At 39.5% G+C, this 14,786-nt stretch overlaps 1 protein-coding gene across 1 annotated transcript in view; it reads right to left on the bottom strand.

Moving 5' to 3' along the window:
- Nucleotides 1–9,999: 9,999 nt before the first annotated feature.
- The window catches only part of Zgrf1 (zinc finger GRF-type containing 1), a 44,434-nt gene continuing 39,647 nt past the window's right edge, over nt 10,000–14,786 (bottom strand). The window contains 5 exon segments of the mRNA XM_090356673.1: nt 10,000–10,154; nt 10,307–10,568; nt 11,571–11,705; nt 11,838–12,014; nt 14,365–14,488. Coding sequence (XP_090212799.1) covers nt 10,000–10,154; nt 10,307–10,568; nt 11,571–11,705; nt 11,838–12,014; nt 14,365–14,488 — 853 coding nt within the window.

Here is a 14,786-nt window from a genome sequence, read left to right as displayed (position 1 = left end):
CGGGCATCGCCGCACCTGGGCCTGGATGAGTGAAGCGAGGCTGTGCCAGGAAGAGCCCAGCAAGGACGCACAGGCCTGTGCCCCCATACCCCACCTGCGACCAAAAGCATCAGTAAGGGTGACTCGGAGCTGGCACACAGGTCGCTCCACGGCAGCCGGATGGGAGAACGTATTATTATTATTTTTTATTTTTTGCTAGTCCTGGGCTTAAGCTCAGGGCCTGAGCACTGTCCTTGGGCTTTCTCAAGGTTAGAGCTCTACCACTTGAGCCTCAGCACCATTTTCGGCTTTTTTCTATGTATGTGGTACCGAGGAATCGAACCCGGGTTTTCGTGCATGCTAGGCAAGCACTCTACCACTAGGCCAAACCCCGGACCCCGAGAACCTATTATTTTGAGGCGCGCTGGTTAAAAACTCTGTAGAAGGGGCCGGGAGTTTGGCCTAGTGGTTGAGAGAGATAGCCCGCCCCCTGCACATACCAAATAATACCAAGAAGGACATTTCCTTCCCTATCCATCCCAAGGAAGTGAGAACAACACCTGAAGTAAGCATTGTGTGTTTCAATTCGCCCTATCGTTTCTGGATATAGAAATTCAACAGGTTTTATATCATGTTTTAAAAATAATGTCTCCCTGTGAGCACAAATGATCCAATGCCCGCAGCTTTATCCTCCCCTCCTTCCTTCCCCGCTCCTCCTCTTCTCCTTTTCCTTCTCCTCCTCCTCCCTCCTCCTCCTTGAGGTGTTGTACTAGTACTAGAGCTTGAATTTATTGTAGTCCTACTCATTTTGTTTTGTTTTTTCTGCTCGCAGATGATTTTCTATCACCTTGGGTCATACCTCCAACCTGGCTTTTCTACCTTGGATTAGCCTGAAACTTCTTTGTGTCTCAATCTCCTGAGTGGCTAGAATGACAGGTGTGAGCCATAGTGGCATTGCTAAAATGCAATAATTTGGCTGTGGCTCAATTGGTAGAGCATCAGCCTTAAGCAGAAAAAAAAGCTAAGGGACAGCACCCAGACCCTAATTTTGGCACAAAGAAAAAAAAAATCTTCCTTTTCCATCCTGTGCTTTAAAATATGGCATATATTGCTGGTGGTTCCTCCTCCCTCTCCTCCTTTTTCTTCTTCTTCATAAATGATCAAGATCCAGAAAATATCAATCTCTAAATTTTATCTTTTCCTTTTCCTGTTTTAACATTCTCCTAGTTGGAGAAAGCCGAGGGGTCTGTTCTGGAGTTCTATACAGCAAACAGGCACCAGACTCTACCCCAGGCCATGTTGTATTATTGTCCCTGCAGGCGGCTGAGAATAGAGAAAGGAGCGGATTTGCAAGGAGATAATGACATTCTGCTCAGCAGACTTGCTTTTAATCCAGGGTTTTTATTTGGGGGTCCACTTTTTTCTTGAAGAAGGCTGATTTCATAATGTAGTATTGTGAAGAAAAATCAAGATGTGTTTTCTGAGGGCTTTCCTCATTGAACTGTTTGCTTAAAAAATTCTGGGACAATAAGATAGGGTAGAAATTTTATAAATAAAATTCTATGTCAATATGAAACTAAACTGGACCTAGTATCTTAAATAGAATATAACTTTTCTGGCTTTGCTTTTATTTTTCTTTCTTTAATTCCCCAGCTTGAAATATTGTGACATATTAATGCCAAAAAAACTTGGAGAAAATGACAAGTGTGTTATTTGCATGAATTTGGGACTTTGTCCTTGTACTTGTATCTTTGTCCAGATGACTCAGTTCTTCAAATTTTCTGTTATATTTGGTTTAAGGCCAACAATATTCCCCAGAAAATGAGTGATCTGAAGCCATTATATAGTAGTTAAGAAACAATGATTCCCCTAGGAAAGGCAGCCTATAGAGTGAAAGAAAACTGCCAGAAGGGCTGGGAGCATAGCTTAGTGATAAGAGTGTTTGCCTACCATGCATGAAGCCCTGGGTTAGATTCCTAGGTAACACATATACAGAAAAAGCTGGAAGTGGTGCAGTGGCTCAAGTGGTAGAGCACTAGCCATGAGAGAGCCCAAGAACAGTGCCCAGGCCCTGAGTTCAAGCCCTAGGACTGGCAAAAATACAGGGGAGCGGGGAGAGGAAAGAAAGAAAACTTTGCCAGGTAGTCATACAATAGGAATATACATAGCAGAGCAGATGTTTCATCGAGGAAGTACAAAGGGATTAAGTATTAGTGGCTCACACCTGTAACCCTACTGAAGCGCCTGAGATCTGAGGATCAGCGTTCAAAACCAAATGGCTAGTAATAAATATATGTAAAATGTATGGCATCCATAGTTGTCAGGGAAATTCAAATCAACATACATTAGGGGTCTACCTCTTCCAAGTAAAAATGGTTATCAAGAAGAAAAAAATTAAAAACAGCAAATGCTAGTGTGAATATGGAAAGGAAAGGTTCTTACTCCTTGCTGGAGGAGGTGTTAGAAAATACTAAGGCAGCTCCTCAATTTACAACAGAACTTGATATGATTCAGCCGTAGCACTCCTGGGCACAGACTCCGATACCCAGCCTATTTGCATGTTCCTGCTTGCCTCACACTATTCCCCAGAACTAAATGGTACAATCAGGGGATGAATGAATGAGAAAGGTGGCATCCACAGTGACTTTCACTCAGCCATTAAGAATGAAATTATATTGCTTGCAGGAAAATGGATGGAACTGTAGACCATCGTGTTATGTGAAATAAACCAGATTGAGAAAGACAAACATGGATTGTTTTCTCTCATCTTCAGATCCTATTAAAAAAGGAAATGAAATGTAAAACAAAACAAAAAACAATGTCCTGAAAGCAGAAGAGAAAGATGGAGGAGAGCAGGTAACAAGAGGAACAAAGGTGGTGAATATAATCAAATTTCGGGTATATGAAAGTGTCTTGTGACACCCCTGACTGTGGGTAAATTAATATACATGAATCATAATTTTTGAAAGATTTTATTAACACTGATTTTTATATCATATTTCAAATGTCATTTTTAACAAACAAGTATTCAATCACTGGCACATAGATTTTAGAACATAATTAAAATTAAGCTGAGGGTTTGTATGTAGATATATATCATAGATACATATCTACATGTCTATAGTGTATATATCCCATCATATATTTTTATGTCTATGGAGTTATGTTTATATCTCCAAGACCGTGTCAATAACCTTGTGTACCCAAATATTGAGTCATAGCTCTTATACTGTTTGGATCTAATATCCACATATCCAAGAGACCATGTGCCTTTTGTTTCTTTGTTCTTACCTCACTCAACATGTCAGTCATAATTTTTTTAAAAGAACTAAAGTATTACCTCATTAAGTTAATAGTCTCACCAGGCTTTAGAGCCTCACACCTGGGATCCTAGCTAGTCAAGAGGCTGAGAGGTGAGGAGCACATCTCAAAGCCAGCCCTAGCAGAAGAACAATCGGTGAGACTCATCTCCAAGTCATTACCAAAAAGTCAGAAGTACAGTTGTGACTCAAATGGTTATAGAGCGCTAGCCTTGGAAAAGCTAAGGGGCAATGCCCAAGCCCATCGTACACAAAAAATAAACTAACTCTCTTACCTAAAAAGCTATACTTGAAATGGTTTTCATTTCTATTTATATATCCATGTACCTACCTACCTATGTATCTATCTACGTTTCTGTCTATCTCTCTATGTATCTCTCTATTTGACAAGGTCTCACTATGCAGCCTAGGCTGGTCTTGAACTCACAATGTAGCTCAGACTGGCCTTGAACTTGTGACCCTCCTGTCTCTGATTCCAAGTGCCCAGAAGATACATGTAAGCCAACAGTCTTGGCTTGCTTTTATCTATTATGCAACTATGCCAAGAAAATTTGCAAACTAAATATAAACACAATAAAGTCAATTCTATTCAAATGAGTATTGATTTGATGTGCTTAACAATATTACTTTAAAAACTACTTTAGATAGCCAGGAGATGGGAACAATCCAGATGCCCTACTGCAGATGAATGGACACAGAAAATGTGATATATATATACATACACACACACAATGGAATTCTACATAGCCAACAGACAAGATAATGGCATTTGCAGGGAAGTGGATGAATCTAGAGAAAATAATGTTGAGTGAGACAAATCAAGAACAAAGGAACAAAAGGCAAGACGCATGGTATCCTTAATATGTGGCTATTAGATCCAAACAGTACAAGAGCGAGGACTCAAAAGTTGCATACCCAATGCTATGGACATGGTACTGGAAATATAAGCACAACAACATAGACATAAAAACTTATGACTCTATAGACATAATGTTTTATTACATAGATTATTATGTATCTATGACATACAAACCCTCAGCCTAATTTTGATTATGTTCTAAAATCTAAGTGTCAGTGATTGTATTAGAGATTCCCTTCTTGAATATTTGTTTGTTAAACATATCATTTGAAGTATGGTGTAAAAATCAATGTTAATAAATTCTTTAATAAAAAAAGCTGAAAAAAAAACTACTTTAGATACTCACTGGCAACCTAAGTTCTATACAACCTCAAATTTCAACTTCAGGTACTTTTAGTATTATTAGATATTTTATATTGTGTTATATGTCTGCCAGTTCCCTTTTGACTATATGGAGAAATCTTTGTTTTTACAGTATTGTTTGTCTGTCACTGTGTCAACAAATGACATTTATTCAGTTGCTTTTTTCTTAAAAAAAAAAAAAAAAAGGCACTCCTAGCCAAGCCATAGTTATTCACACTTCATACTTAAAATCCTAGCTCCCAGGATGCTGAGATGCAGAGATTCTAGGTTCAAAATAAGAGTCAGCAGAAAAGCTTGTGAGACTCTATTTCCATTTAGCTCTAAAATAACAAAAAACAAAACAAAACAAAAACAAACAAAAAAACTGAGCTGGAAGCATGGCTCATGAAGTACAGTGCTTTCAGAAAACAAGCTTGAGGTCCTGAGTCCAAACACATTCAGAAATATATACATGCTGGGTTGTCTATGAACTGCAAAGTTTTGACCAGATACAGGCAACAACAGGGATATAATGATGGTTTGAGCTGACCCACCCTGAGTATGTTCGTTCTCCTCCAGGCCTGGTTCCTTGGACCCATTTGTTGATGGATATCCAGGCTCTACTGTACATGGTTCTACCCTCTGATTCTCTGCCCCTGTGATGTCACCATGTTGCCCAAAAGCCCATTAGAATTCATTTGAAATACTGGATGGCAACTGTGGTACCTAAAAGGAGCAGGGTGCCACTGGTTCATACCTGTAATCCCAGTTACTCAGGAAACTGAGATTTGAGGACCACAGTTTGAAGCCAGCCTGGGCAGGAAAAGTGTATGAGACTCTTATCTCCAACAAATTGCTAAAAAAAAAAAAAATCTGGAAGTGGCGCTGTGGCTCAAGTGGCTGTTTTTATGGGTTCCTTGCTGGAACAGTACTGCTTTCTCTGGTGCAATTAAAGTCAATGTACTCACTGAGCATGTAATCTGTGCCTCTCCCCATGTCAACTACAGACTAGTCTGGCTCAACATCTATAACAAGTGTCACAGGTCACCCAGGCTCAGGGCATAGGGCCAGGAACCACCTGGCCTTCACACAGGACTGGGCAGCGCAGCTAGGAAAGAAGCTTGAGGGCATGTTTGAAGTGAGAACACAGTTTCCTGTGCCCACACATTTGGCATCTGTGTTCTAGATCAATTAATGTGGATATCATGTCATCAAGAAGTTGATCCTTTAATTTCCTACATCTTTAGGTTCCATAATTCTGGAATCCATGTGGAAGCTAGCTCTCTAAGGGACCAGGTAAGACAATGGAGAACAGAACAGCAGATGTGCATGGAGGAGAATAATATAGGAATGCTTTGGGGTGGCAAATTCTGAGGTGTGGAAAAACCTAGGTCGGTGTGTGTGTGTGTGTTCTGTCTTAAAAAGTTGTATACTACTGGGCCAGGAGTTTGGCCTAGTGGTAGAGTGCTTGCCTAGCATGAAGACCTGGGTTTAATTCCTCGGTACCATATACATAGAAAAGCCAGAAGTGGTACTTCTACTCAAGTGGTAGAGCTCTAGCCTTGAGGAAAGCCCAAGGACAGTGCTCAGGCCCTGAGTTCAGTCCCCAGGACTGAGAAAAAAAAAAAAAAAAAAAAGTACCTTAAAGTTCTCAGTTCTAGCTCTTGCAATTTGTTTTCTGACTTTTCACACATATGCAACACACTCTCTCTCTCTCTCTTTCTCCTCACTGAGATTTGCCTAATTAGAAAGTAAATAACAAAGGAAAGCAATAATGTAGAGACTAGCAGAAAAGCTCAATATATATATATATATATATATATATATATATATATATATATATCCTACTAGTATTTCAGTATGCAAAAATCTCAGAGGCTTTCAGAGGCATTTGAACCATATTTTTCCTTGCTTTATAATCAAGTCATATTAATGGAACACAAAAACACAACTTGAACTAAACATCTGTTTCACTCATGAGTAATTATGAAGCAGACATTTCAAATCAGTGTTGATCTAATGCTTTTAGAACATTTATTTAATTTTCAAGGTTCAATATCTGCCAAGTAAGTCACTAATTTCCAGTTCACTCTTATTTAATATAAAAAAATCTAATTAGTATAAAGCTATTTCACAGCTCTCTTTAAATAAAACCATAGTGAAGAGCATGCAGCATCCAGGGCTTGTTCTGGCAACTCCAGATCAAACAGATTTTATTTGTGTTCGGTTATAAAAACAATACTACCAAATTATGCTATATTTTCAAGACTTAAGATGAGCTTCATCACCTTATAACCTTATAGGTTCTAAGGATGGCTGTATATATTATACATATTAAAATATATAATTTAACATTATACATATATAAAATATATGAGTACTTTACCCTATTTTTATTGATTTTAAGAATTTTTAAAAATCACTATTGCTAGGAGTTTGTCTTAGTGGTAGAGTACTTGCCTTGCATGCATAAAGACCTGGGTTCAATCCCTCAGTACCACATACATATCAAAAAGCCAGAAGTGGTGCTGAGGCTCAAGTGGTAGAGCTCTAGCCTTGAGAAGGTCCAAGGACAGTGCTCAGGCTCAGGACTGGCAAAAAAAAAAAAAAAAAAAAAAAAAATCACTATTATTACAGCTGCTATTTTTTTTTTCAGTTTTTCTTGCATTAAGAAGCATAATAGACCTTTAAGTTGTACAAGGGGACTTTTAAAACCTTCAAAGAGTTCATTCCTTTCTAGTAAAAATTATATTTGTCCTATAGATTATTGAAACCAATTGTTAATATTACACACCAAACTAACCAAGGTACATTACCAGAACTTGAGTTTGTCTGGATCAAAGAGGATGTGTCAGGGGACTGGGCAAAAAAATCTCATGTATATAATCTTAGCCACTTGGGAGGTGGGAAGAGAGAAGATCAAGGTTTAAAGCCAGTCTAGGCAATATGTCAACTAAGCTGGGAGCTAGTAGTGTGCATCTGTGGTTCCACTTTAGATGCACACATAGATTCTCTTCACTCATGGAGGGACTGGGACTCTACTTGAGAAATAACTAAAGCAAAAAAGGGATGGGAGTTTGTCTCCCTGAGAGAGCCACTGAGAACAAAGCCAAGACTCAAACTCCCTTCCCTCAGAATAATAGACAGCTATTTGGGTTTAGTGTCTTTCATCCTTTGATAAACAAAGTGACTTATAACACTGGTTTATTGCAGCCTACCGTGAGCTGGATCAGCCTGGCTATCATCTTGACTTGAACCTGTTATGGTGAATTGGGTAGACCAGTTGGCGCTCTCTGTGCCTCTGTAGTAAGAAGCCTTGTAGAAGAGGAATGAGAGAAGACTGCTGGGAAGGACAAGGGGTGGAGGCAAGGGCACAGCGAAAGATCTGACCCCTAGATATAAATGAGGCCTAGCCTTAACACCTGTGACCCAATCGATCCAAACCACTTCTGCTCAGAGTGGGAAATGAACATCAGAAATAAAATCACCAATACTGTATTCACTGCGATTCAGGCTCACTAAGAGAGGCAAAAAGTGAGAAATGCAAATCTCCACTAACAGAAGGAGAGGGGAGGCAAAGGAATACAGACTAAAATATTTCAACCCCAGCCCCATCACTTCTAAAATGCCTGATGTAAAAATGACTGTGCAGGTGGGCTAGAAATGTAAAGGATTGGCTTGGAAGCAATTAAATTACTCTGTAAATTAGTAAAAGAAGGAAAAGCCATTAGGTATGGGTTTATTTATTTAGTGCTGGTACTGGGGTTCGAACTTAGGACCTGGGCACTGTCCCTTAGCTTTGTTGCTCAAGGCTGGCACCCTACCACTTGAGCTCCACTTCTGGTTTTCCCTGGGTTAACTGGAGATAAGAATCTCATAGACTTTCCTGCCCAGGGTGGCTTCAACCTTTAATTCTCAGACCTCAGCTTACCTGTAGCTAGGATTACAGGTATGAGCCACCAGCACTTGGTAAATGTAAATTCTTTTTTAATTAAAGAATTTTTTTTTTTTTTTTTTTTTTGCCAGTCCTGGGCTTGGGCTCAGGGCCTGAGCACTGTTGTTGGGTTTTCTCAAGGCTAGAACTCTACCACTTGAGCCAAAGCACCACTTCTGGCTTTTTTTCTATGTATGCGGTATCAAGGAATCGAACCCAGGTCTTCACGCATGCTACGCAAGCACTCTACCACTAGGCCAAACTCCCAGCCCTAGTTAAAGAACTTTTGGATGCAGACTTTTGCTTTATAGCCCAGGTTAGCCTTGAACTAGTTATTTAGTCCAGACTAGTCTTGAGCTCACGAGTCTCTTGCCTACTGGGATTACAGGCATGCACTGTCCTGCCCAGAGGGAAAGATTTCATTGTGGATCTGGACACAAGGCTCAAAACCCTAGTTAAAAATCTCAAGATTGCCAAAAATAAAATAAATTCAATACATTTCTGTTGAAAAGGACTTCAGTATCCTTTTACATTAAAATAATTATGAGGCTGTAAGAGATACTGTCAAACACTGGGGAAATAGCCATAGATTAGTGGGAGGGTGGAGGCGACAGGCTTTCTGTATAATGCCACATTGAACAAAACAGGCCCATACCTACCTAAATATTAAAAAACAAATAAAACCCTTGCTCTCCCTTAATAAACAAAGGATAAAAAAGCAAAACCAAATTTATACCAACCAAAATCAACTTAATACTGGTGGCTCACACCTGTAGCTTCTCAGGAGACTGAGATCTGAGGATCATGTTAAACCAGCTGGAGCAGACAAAGCTGCAAGACTAGTTAATCAGCAAAGAGCTGGAACTGGAGGAGTGGTTCAAGTAGTAGAGCAGAAAAGCTCAGCAATGGTATGAGGCCTCAGTGAATGATTGGAAACTGCAGAGTACACAACTATCAAGTGCTAGAGCCTGCATATTGACAAAAAATACCCCAAAGCAAACAAACAACATCTACATATATTTAAAGGGAGAAGAGAATAAGGATACAGGAAAGGAAACAACAACATGTTGATGATTACCCTTAGAGAGGGGATTTCTGGGTAAGTTTGATTTCTTTTGGATCCTTTTCTGTATTTAACAGGTTGCCCCTAAGGAGATTATATTACAACGAAACACCTGTCTTAATATAAATAGTGCTTCACCCCCAATCTCCTAACCGGTGCCAGGCTCATACTTGGCCTGCTTTTTGTTCTATCACTGGAACCACACCTCCAGATCAACATTTTGCTGGTTATTTTGGAGATGAAGTCTTCTGGATCTTTCTATGCTGGCTTCAAACCATGATCCTCTAGATGTCAGTTTCCTAAAGTAGTTGGGATTATCGAATTGAATCGCTGGAGCCTGGCCTAAGTTAAATATACTTCTTAGAAGAGCAAGCTTTTTAGTTGTGCCTATTTAATGTCAGTAAAGTAACATAAGAATAGGATTTTTTCCAATATCAAGAGTTTTACAGTAATGAAAATACATAGTGTAAAAGTAACCTCGATTTACATAAATACAAAATTCTTAGACTATATCCTTCTATGAATGAGATTTTCTCTAGGTTTCTCTTGTGCTCTTTTTCTTCTGTTTCTCCTCTGCTTGTTTTTCTGAATAGTCTTTAAGAAGACGGTTCAGCTGTGGCTCACACTGGCTTGCGTGCTGTAGCCCATCTTCCCTTCCTTAAAAATTTACAGAACAAGATACATTTCTTTGTATGCCATGCTGGTCCTCACATTATTACCCCTATCAGTCACCTTCCACAGTGACACACGCAGTGCCCTTCCCACCCACATCACCCAGGCACCAACCAACCCCCATCACATCTATTTACCTTCACAGTGCTGGATCACTCGCTCCCACAGTCCGTTTCTTCTCAAGCAGGCTAGATTTCCCACAATCAACAAATGCCTCCTTCCTCTGGTCAGTGCGACATTCATTCGTTTTTCTGAGTCAATGAATCCTACTTGTCTTGTCCGCACGCAGGACAGAACAATGATCTCCTTCTCAGCTCCCTGGAAAGCATCCACGGTGGACACTTGCACGCTTTTAATATCGGGATTGTCAAAGTTTGCAGTGGTGAGTAAATGACAGAGCTGTGGAGGGAAGGAGACAGAGAGTCAGCCCTGGGGTAGACTTAGATGGTTTCCTAAATAACAATAATTAACTAATTAATCAAATGATGAGATGACAATGTTAATGATGAAACAAAACCAAAAGTGGTGATTTATCTGTTCCTTGAGAACTCATTAGCTTATCTTGGTTTGAACTGATAAACAAGTAGATAAATAGGTAGGAAAAAAACCCTACTAAAAGGCAAAATATATATATAAATACCTGGTGTGTATCCTTGCATTTACCAATCAAATATAATTCATTAAAGAATATTTTAGGGGCTAGGAATGTGGTTTGTGGTAGAGTGATTGCTAGCATGCATGAAGCCCTAGGTTCGATTCCTCAGTACCACATAAACAGAAAAAGCTAGAAGTGGTGCTGTGGCTCAAGTGGTAGAGTGCTAGCCTTGAGCATAATGAGGCTCAGGAACATGCCCAGGCCTGAGTTCAAGCCCCAGGACTGGCAAAAAAAGAACATTCTAGGGCCGGGAGTTTGGCCTAGTGGTAGAGTGCTTGCCTAGCATGCACGAAGACCCGGGTTCGATTCCTGGTACCACATACATAGAAAAAAGCTGGAAGTGGTGCTGAGGCTCAAGTGGTAGAGCTCTAGCCTTGAGAAATGTCCAAGGACAGTGCTCAGGCCCTGAGTTCAAGCCCCACGACTGGCCAAAAAAAAAAAAAGAACATTCTAGAAAACAAGAGATTAAACCCCATCTGTTCTCAAACAAAGCATATCTTTTCCTCTAATTTATTTATTTGCATTTCTGCCTCAACAACTGTAAACTGAATTTAATTAAACCTTGTTAGGTTTACATTTAATTATGCAGAAAAAAATGGAGGCCAGAAAAACATATCAGAATGTTTCTTTGTTAGTACAAAAGTTACAATTCTCCAAGCACTTCAAACTACAACAAATGTAATATCGAATACTGTAATATGTAATTATATTTAATATGTGACAAGTATCATAAATGTAATACAAACCTGGTACATCTGGGATTTGTATAATGTTATCACTCCAATCATATGGCCGGCTATTCCACTTGCAATCAGTGATTGAATTAGCTTGAGTGTAAATGCTGCTTCCGCCACATTATAAAAGCTGTTATCTCTTTCAATCTGAAAGAAGAAACAGATTGGAAGTCATACTTCCTGGAATGCCTATGAGAGGACGGAGTGAAATCCTGCAAACAACAATAAATTAAACCAATGAATTAAGTGTTGCCTCCCATCAACGCGGGTGCCACTGACCTGTTCGAGTCCTAGGACGTTGTAGAAACACAAGGTGGGGAGCCAGGGTAATAAAGGGCTCCTCTCAGGCTCAGAAACGCCATCCATGAGGTACCCTTCATAGAAGAGGTCATTAGCCACAGCACTGATGGCAGGATGACAGCGGTACTGGGTTCTCAACATAACTGGTTTGTGACCCTAAGAAATTTCAATAAGAATTTTTTTTCTCTCTTTAGGCACAGAAAAATGGGAACATTTAGAATTTTTAATATATCACTATCTCATGGTATTAAGCTGGGAACTTGGTAGCTCATACTTGTAATCCTACCTACTTAGGAGGCTGGGATCTGAGGATCACAGCACAAAGCCAACCCAATCACTAAAGACCATGAGACTCTTATCTCCAATTAACCGCCAGAAAGTCAGAAGTGGCTCTGTGGCTCAAAGCGGCAGAACACTTCGTTTGAGCAGAAAAACTCAAGGACAGTGCCTAAACCCTAAGTTTAAGGCCCATGACTGGCCAAAACCAACCAAACAAAAAGATATATTACCAATGTGATATAACAAATAAATGAAATTATAAAAATGTTTATTTTAGAGTACAATGTAAACTATTATGCTATAAAATTACAAAATAACTTGTTGAGGGGGGAGGAGTGTGGCCTACTGATAGAGTGTCTGCCTACCATGTATAAAGTCCTGGGTTCAATTCCTCAGTACCACATACACAGAAAAAGCCAGAAGTGGCACTGTGGCTCAAGTGGTAAAGAGAGACCCATGAGAAAGCTCAAGGACAGTGCCCAGGCCTTGCGTTTAAGCCCCAGGACTGGCAAAATAATAATAATAATAATAATAATAATAATAAAGATTGTTAATGTAGCCTCATATGACTAACATGCTCTGACAGGGAATAAGTGAAACTAAAAACAGTTTCTAGTTGCTAGGCTCCAGGGGAAGGTTTGGGAAGCAACTGCTTATGAGCTTTGAGGTTCCATTTTTGTGAGATGAAAATGTTTTAAAAGTAGAAAGAAGTAGTAGTTACACTGCATTGTGACTGTACTAAATGCTAAGAAGTTGCTCCTTTAAAAGAGTTGATATGTTATTTGAATTTACCTCTATTTCAAATTATGTTAACAATTAACTCTGGGCCTGGGCTTTGTCCCTGAACTCTTCAGCTCAAGGCTATCACCCTACTCCTTGAGCCACAGCACCACTTCCAACAATTAACCTTTTAGACAGATACTGGTAGCTCATACCTGTAATCCTAGCTACTCAGGAGACTGAATCTGAGGATCACGGTTCAAAGCTAGCCCATGTAAGAAATAAAATATAATCAACCTCTTAAATATCTAAAAATGTGAAGTAGTGTTCCACATGAATAATAGAAGCATTATGGATTACTTATGTATTAAGGGCAAAGTAATACATTTACCACCAACTGCTTAATTACATAAGGTTCTTCTTATAAAGGCATGATAAAATTGTAGGATTCAAACCAGGCATGGTGGCTCCTGCCTGTAATCCTAGCTACTAAGGAGGCTAAGATCTGAGCATCACAGTTCAAAGCTATGAGAGCTCTTATCTCTAATCACCAGAAAACCAGAAGTAGTGCTGTGGCTCAAGGGATAGGGTGGTAGCCTTGATCTGAAGAGCTTAGCAACATTGCCCAGGCTCAGAGTTCAAGCCCTATTATCAACATTTGTCATAATCAGTAGAAACCTTGGGCTCTCCTAGCAGAGTTCAAAACTTAGATACATAAGGCCATATAGTATGATGCTAAATGAAAGGACCTCCAGGATATAGAAACAAAAGCCATATAATGAGTGATTGTTGTCCTTAATGTACTATGTTATCCCTCATCTCCTTTGCTGTCCCTTGGTTATCTCATATTGTTACAGTATTTTACCTTGTTGTCTGATATATTTAATATATCTTTATTTGGTTATTTGAAATTGGATAGGGAAGGGGGGAAAACAAGATGAGGGGTGGGGGTGGGGAGAGGGAAATGGGGACCAAGACATGAGAAAGGGTATCAAAGTATGTGAAGAAATGCACCTTCTATCTGGTGAATATAATGTAACCCTTCTATTAATTACAATAAAAATATATGAAAAAAAATTGTAGGAGTCCAGCTTTCTTTCAAATTAGTTCTCTGTGGGCCAGACATCAGTGGCTCATGCCTGTAAATCCTAACTACTAAGGAAGCTATGATCCAAAGACAGAGCTTCAAAGCCAGCCTGAGCAAAAAAGTCTGAGACTCTCATGTCCATTTAGTCAGCAAAAACAGCTGGTAATGGAGTTGTGGCTTAAATGATAGAATGCTAGTACTCAGAGAAAAAGCCATGGGAGAGCTACAGGCCCAGAGTTTAACCTCCAATACTGACACCACTAAAATACTTTTTAAAAATTTATAGAAGAGTACTTTTTAAATGATGCCAACTACAAACTGTTTAAGAACAAGGCTGAGATCTGATATTGTCTTATTCTATCCATGCACATGGCATGCAATCAATAAAGGAAAGTCCTGTGAGAACTCAACAGTGTGTACCATTAGGCAAAGTCGATCAAACAGAGTTTGCTCCAATCCATTTTCATGAGCAGCATCAGAACCCTGAATTGTGGGAGGCAGCTGTTTGGGGTCACCAACAAGAATTAGCTTTTCACACTCAAACCTAAAAGCAAAGTTTCAAGAATTAATGCAAACAATGGAAACAGGGTCTATTTACATCAGTTTGTGCATTTTCCAAAATGTTATCCAGGAAAAGATCACAGTGTGCTCTGGGGCGGGGCTTTATAGCACCAGAAGTGTAAGAAAGGCTTTTGGCATTACACACTAAAGGACTGTCACATACTGATAATTTGCATAGAATTGATATTTCATGGAACACAGTGGGAACCAATGGCTTTTTGAATCCATAAATGTTTACGGATTAGAAGCTTTCTTACAAACCCTTTCACTTAAACAAACTC

The sequence above is a fragment of the Megascapheus bottae genome, chromosome 23 (genome assembly GCF_031878675.1).
Source record: "Megascapheus bottae isolate mThoBot1 chromosome 23, mThoBot2.hap1, whole genome shotgun sequence".
In the NCBI taxonomy this organism is placed as follows: Eukaryota; Metazoa; Chordata; class Mammalia; order Rodentia; family Geomyidae; genus Megascapheus; species Megascapheus bottae.
This window is presented reverse-complemented; position numbering and strand designations above follow the sequence as displayed.